This window comes from Scomber japonicus, chromosome 13, assembly GCF_027409825.1.
Source record: "Scomber japonicus isolate fScoJap1 chromosome 13, fScoJap1.pri, whole genome shotgun sequence".
NCBI classification, from domain to species: domain Eukaryota; kingdom Metazoa; phylum Chordata; class Actinopteri; order Scombriformes; family Scombridae; genus Scomber; species Scomber japonicus.
Genome location: NC_070590.1, coordinates 3433879 through 3440489, shown reverse-complemented (window position 1 = coordinate 3440489; position 6611 = coordinate 3433879). Strand labels below are relative to the sequence as shown.

Genomic DNA, 6611 nt, shown 5'->3' with positions numbered 1-6611 from the left:
ATCAGGGGTGTCAAACACGTGGCCCGTGGGCCAGAACCGGCCCGCCGAGAGGTCCAATCCAGCCTAGTTTCCTTCTTCCTCTTTTCCTTCCTTCCGTCTGTCCTTCCTACCTTTCTTCCTCCCTTCACCCCTGTCTTCTTTTCCTTCCTACCTTTCTTCCTCCCTTCACCCCTGTCTTCTTTTCCTTCCTTCCTTCCTTCCTTCCATCTTCCCTTCTTTCTTTCCATCTTTCCATCCTGTCTTCTTTTCCTGCCTTCCATCTACCCTTCTTCCCTTCCTTCCTTCCATCTTTCCATCTTGTCTTCTTTTGTTTCTTTCCTTCCTTCCTTTTATATATATATATATATTATATATGTATATTCCATTTTAATATTAAACATATATAATCAGTGTTCCTATGCAAATAGTAGGTAGGTCAACTAGTGGTTTAATGTATATATAACACAATAAAATGAACAAAAGTAACATTTTTATTTAATTTAATTTTAATGTAAAAACATTCATCTTATGGTGTTGACAGACAATTGACAGTGTTGACAAACTAATGGAGAAGGAAACTGATTATAAATATTTTAAGCTTTAATCTTATTCTAAGCTTTGGCATGAAACCCTTAATTTTGTTTCTGGTGATGGTGTAATAATAAATAAGTACACAAACAATAAAAAGACAGTAGTAGTAAAAACTATAGTAAAAAAATATATATGTACAAGAGTAATATTGGTGTTGAATGATATTGATATTACAGACAGGTTTTAAAGTAAAAAATAAATATATAGTGCATGTTTTAAACTGAAGTAGTATTATACCTAAAATATTGATATGCCACAGTCATGTATATTAAACAAGTGTGAATTAGTCCAGGTCAGCTGTGTGTGAGGTTTAATGGGGACAATGCTAGTCAGCAGACAACTAGTATTATATATTCCAGAGTGTCCCTGAACGCACCACCAAGTAATTCAAAACAGTCCTGGTTCATCACCACTTAGCAAGAAGCAAATCTAAAGTAGAAATCTGATCTTTCTTTTTTTTTTTCCACAGAAAGATTCGTATTGTTTTACATTGTTATGATTTAAAAGTGTTAATTTAGCGTGTTTGTTTTTCACACCTCAGGCAGGTTGATGTGGAAACTTTCACCTTTGAATCTACCCAAACACACACACACACAAGTCTGAACATGCAGAGGTGTTAGCGAGTAATCATCCATCAGCTATGTCTTCCTGCCTCTCCTCTGAGTTTACTGTCAGGGTTGACTCACTGTTGGCTGCACCTGGACTAAATGTTTTTATGTTTTTTTTTAATTTTTGTGATGAAGTCAGAGGACCATGTGCCAGAAGTGGAGCCAGGTATGATGGCTCCGTGCGCTGAGAGGTTGGAGCTGGAGGCCTGCAAAGAGATCTTCAAGGACTGTACCAAGTAAGAAAGCAGAGCTCCCAGCAGTTTAACCTTCCTGTCGTCCTCCCGGGTCAAATCGACCCCGTCTGTTTTGACTGTTCCTTCTTTCTTTCCTTCCTTCCTTCCTTCCCTCCTTCCCTCCTCCCTCCCTCCCTTCCTTCCTTCCTTCCTTCCTTCCGTCTGTCCTTCCTCCCTCCTTCTCTCTTCCTTCCTTCCGTCTGTCCTTCCTCCCTCCTTCTCTCTTCCTTCCTTCCTCCCACCCTCCCTTCCTTCCTTCCTTCCTTCCTTCCTTTCGTCTGTCCTTCCTCCCTCCTTCTCTCTTCCTTCCTTCCGTCTGTCCTTCCTCCCTCCTTCTCTCTTCCTCCCTCCTTCTCTCTTCCTTCCTTCCGTCTGTCCTTCCTCCCTCCTTCTCTCTTCCTTCCTTCCTTCCTTCCTCCCTCCCTCCCTTCCTTCCTTCCTTCCGTCTGTCCTTCCTCCCTCCTTCTCTCTTCCTTCCTTCCTTCCTTCCTCCCTCCCTTCCTTCCTTCCTTCCTTCCGTCTGTCTTTCCTCCCTCCTTCTCTCTTTCTTCCTTCCTTCTGTCATCCCTTTCCAAAATTTGATCGTGATTACGATTTTGGGGCCAAACTTTAGAAATAGTCTGCAAAAAGCTGTGCATGCGTATTTCCATTTTCCCGGGTTTCTCCCGTATTTTTAGACCGATTTTTTTTTTTCTTGAGCTGTTCGTGACACCAGAGAAGTTTTTTTTATCCCTCTATTGGTTCATGAAGTGCTGAGGAAGACCATGTGACTTCTTGGTTCATTTATAATTAAGAGGTGTGACGTTTTCTAAGTTTGGACCAAATGAAACCAGACTGAACTTCAGCTTTAAAACGTCACTGAGTCCAGACTGTAAAAGCTTGATCATGTGATGCATGTTAGGTCAATACTCTGCAGCAGATTCAGGAAACGGCCCAAGATGTAGAAAAATCATAACTGATTAAATTGACTGACTTTATTTGTGCAAATAAAACAGATTCTATCAATTTCCCACGACTTAAAACATCCCTTCACACAAAGGGTGTCAGTGTTCGCTCTCCTCCCAAAATATCACCACCATCATCCCTCGTTCTGTGCGGTTTCAATTCTCCGAACACGTTAAACCAAATCCTGTCGTGCAGCTACAGTCGTGCATTTAAAACGCTGCTGGCCCTGCAGAAATGTGACAGAGCACTGACCTGAATGTCTGCTCTGTCTCCGGTGAGTGTGTGTGGGGGGGGGTCTGGCAGGGTCCCCAGTCTTTCATGTCACAAGGCCCTAGTCCAAGTGAAGTCACGGTGTGACTGTGACTTCACTTGCTGAGTCACTGGTGTTGACTTTGACATATCGGACTATTTGCTGACGAATCTGAAGTCGTCACAGACACGCGTAGTCGTCACTAGAGCTGGGTAGTGAATCGAAAAATAACTGGGGTCACAACCAAGTTTGAACAAATTCATACTAACAATAATTTGTTGGAATTAATTTGACTGTTTATACTGTGACTGTCAACATGTATGGCCAGCGATATCTAGTACTTCGGTATCAAAATGACGGTTGTTTTGGTGCTTTCTGATGGCGTCAGAGCTGCTCTAGGTTTAGCCAATCAACGCCGGGTTAACTTCAAGCCCCACCCAGCAGCTTTTCAGGGCCGAACAGAGTACCGACCCTGGAGTAGGTACTCTGTTGGCCCCCGTAAAAGTGGCCCTGTGGGGGAGGTTCCTGCAGCGGAGACACACACCAACGGGGCTGGCCCCGTAAAATTACCCCCAAGTTCCTGCAGTGGAAACGCATCTAATACCTTTTAAGGTATCGACCGAAATAAATAAATACCAAGTAGTATCGAAACGTCTAGCGATAAACGATACCTGCAATTTATCCTTTTTGTACCCAGCGCTACAAAATATGACTGTTGATGTCCGTCCATCAGTGGTCACAGAGAGCGTCTTAACATTCATTATATATATCACATTATATTTTCCTGTATGGTGTCTGTGGTCATTTGATGCTTCACTTGTGTGGTAAGCTCAGAACAATAGTAAAAAAGTCAAAAACGTCCCCAAAAAATCTTATTCAGTTTTTCCTCTAAAGTACAATAACCAAACTAGCAGCTGGCTTTAGGATCAGCTCCAACCTCTCAACCAATCATGGTCACTCCTGGCTCAAAAAAATATATATATAAAAGGTCAAAATACTATTACAACAGATGAAGAAAAACAGTTTATCACAGATGTCATTAGGTTTCACTTTTGTAACACTGGATGTGAAACTTGTCATTGTGTAATCAGGATTAAGACGAGTAGTAAGAAGAAGAAGAGAGGTGCATCATGATTAATAGAAATTAATAGATAATTACACAAGAGAGAGAAATGACTGTTGTCAATAAACGTCAGACATTGTTCTTGTTCTTCTTGTTTCTGATGATGAGGAAGAGTTTCTGGGTCCAACGACACTCACACATTGAGTAACATCCTCTCGCTCGCTCGGCTCTGTTCTTGCATGTTGCGTAGGAGTGAAGCAGCAGCAGCACAGAGGCCAGTTTTGTTTCAAAGCCACATCAAGAAATGACTAATTTACTACACTTCACTATATGAACTCAGCAACCCCTGAACTCTACTAACTGGCAGCTTGTGTCTCGTTATCGGGCGAATAAGAAGACAGAGGATAAGTCTGATGGTGTTCTTTAGTGATCTTATTGTAAAATTGGAAATAAAGACCATTAAATTGCTTTAACTCCTTCTAGTTTGAGTTCAAAGGTCTAATTTCTCATTTTCTCATTTCAGTTCTAACTAGAAATTTTGCATGAGCCCATTTATTCATGGTGGGTATCACTGACTAATAACCGAATATCCACTGCATGCCGACATTAACGAGAGATAGACAGATAACAAGGAAGGAGGGAGAAAGGAAAAGAGGAAGGGAGGAAGGGAGGGAGGAAGGAAGGAAGGTAGGAGGGAGGGAGGGAAGGAAGCAACGAAGGAAAAAGGAAGGAAGGGAGGACGGAAGGAAGAAAGGAAGGAAGGGAGCAGGAAAGAAAGAGTGAAGGAGGAAGGGAGGAAAAAGGAAGGACGGAAGGAAGGAAAGAAGGACAGAGGAAAGAAGGAAGGGAGGAAGGTAGGGGGGAGGAAAGAAAGAGAGAGGGAGGAAGGAAGGAAGGGAGGAAAGAAGGAAAAAGGAAGAAAGGAAGTAAAGAAGGACAGAGGAAAGAAGGAAGGGAGGAAGGTAGGGGGGAGGAAAGAAAGAGAGAAGGAGGGAGGGAGGGAGGAAGGAAGGAAGGGAGGAAAGAAGGAAAAAGGAAGAAAGGAAGTAAAGAAGGACAGAGGAAAGAAGGAAGGGAGGAAGGTAGGGGGGAGGAAAGAAAGAGAGAAGGAGGGAGGGAGGGAGGAAGGAAGGAAGGGAGGAAAGAAGGAAGGAAAGGAAAGGAAGGGAGGAAAGAAGGAAGGGAGGAAAGAAGGAAGGAACAGTCAAAACAGACAGGCGACACAAAGGTTAAAACATAATTATTTTCACTCCCTAAAGATCCTCGTGTGTGAGCCCATTCATTCATGGCGGGTAGAACTGACTAATAACTGAATATCCGTTGCGTGCCAACATTAAGAGATAGATAGATAACAAGTCTAGAAATAACTTTCAGTATTCATCACAGACAACAAGCTGTAACTGCACAAACTTGTATTAATTAAAATGATAATCCGCCTTCATTTCTTTACACAAACACATTAATTAAAAGAACAAATCTTACCGGCTTACAGACCCTTAAAAATATAACAGCGTGGATTATTTTTCCTACCGTCATAAACAACGCTGAGCATTTATCCTTTACAATCATGTTAGCAATGAGAGACGTTAGAGAGACTTTTATCACACTTTCGAGGAGCCGTTATAAACGTTGACGTACTGGCTTGGTGATTAGCGTCAGGTCCGTCTCCCTCGGTAACCGTCACAGCAGACAGCAGCTTTTTGTCCGTGTGAAACCGCGATAGCTCAACTCTGCTCCACATATTTCACACCTGACAACATTATCCTTTACTTACTGGAAGTTATTTTAAACCACGCTGGACTTCTGTGTGGCTTCGTCTGCGTCATGTTCCCTCCAGTCGGCTAGCTAGTAGGCTAACTTACTAGCTAGCAGGCTAACTTCACTCTGCGTCTACTTCTACACAAGGTGGAGGAGATTTACAGAAGCTTAGAGCTCCTCCTAGTGGCTGAAAGTGAGAACTGCTCTCCAATAGCTGTTAATGAACCCTTAATACTTTTGTGTGGCTTTGTCTGCATCATGTTCCCTCCAGTCAGCTAGCTAGCAGGCTAACTTACTACCGAGTCAAAGTAGCCGAGGTCAGCAATAAAGATTCACTCTGTGTTCTACTTCAACGCAGCGTGGAGGTGCTTTACAGAAGCTTAGATCTCCTCCTAGTGGCTGAAAGTGAGAACTGCTCTCCAGTAGCTGTTAATGAACCCTTAAAGTTGAGGTATGTAACTCTGACACCAAGTGTTTAGAAATGGTACTGTGGCCCACGTTCAAAACACTGGAGAGAGCTGTTACTCCTCGCCCCCTCCCTGCCAGAGTCTACTTCACGCGGGTTGCCAGTTGTTGGACGTGATCCTGCATACCCTCCTCCGTATCAGCGGGTGCAGCTGAGTGCTGTATGACGCTGTAACCGTCTCCATGTTTCAAAGGCATCTCCTATACGTACCCTTGTTTTGTTTCTCAAATTGTCACAACGTATTTGAGTCATAATTTTTTTTTTTTGGTTTTGTAACATCAGACATTATCTGCAGTGTTCCTAGCTGCAGCTCAGTGGCACCTGGCAACCTGGATGCTGAAACACTACTGACTTCGTGATTGGTAGCTAGGTGGTGGGTGGAGCATCAGGCCAAAACACAGAATGACAACATAAACATTACTTGAGGGCTGCAACTGAGCTTTTCAAATGTGAATATTCTGGCTGGACTACTACTGTCAGTGATATCAGTGTTTGAAATTAACATGATTCCTTAATGTCTGGTGATATTTAGGGCAATTTTATGATTACTTGGAATATATTTGTTACATACAGCTACTTTAATACTAGACTACACAGCTCAACTCTTGAAAAAAAACAACAATGAACCGTGAACAATTATTTGGTTATTCAGTTTTAATGACCCATGCCCATTTGGAAACCTTAATATAATTCTACAGCAACAAGCTACTTACTACTA

The 6611-nt window shown here is 42.5% G+C and overlaps 1 protein-coding gene across 1 annotated transcript in view; it reads left to right on the top strand.

Moving 5' to 3' along the window:
* The window catches only part of grk6 (G protein-coupled receptor kinase 6), a 73631-nt gene that overhangs the window by 43379 nt on the left and 23641 nt on the right, over positions 1 to 6611 (top strand). Inside the window, exon 5 of the mRNA XM_053331194.1 lies at positions 1314 to 1414. Within this exon, the coding sequence (XP_053187169.1) occupies positions 1314 to 1414 (101 nt within the window). The remainder of the gene's footprint in view (positions 1 to 1313; positions 1415 to 6611) is intronic.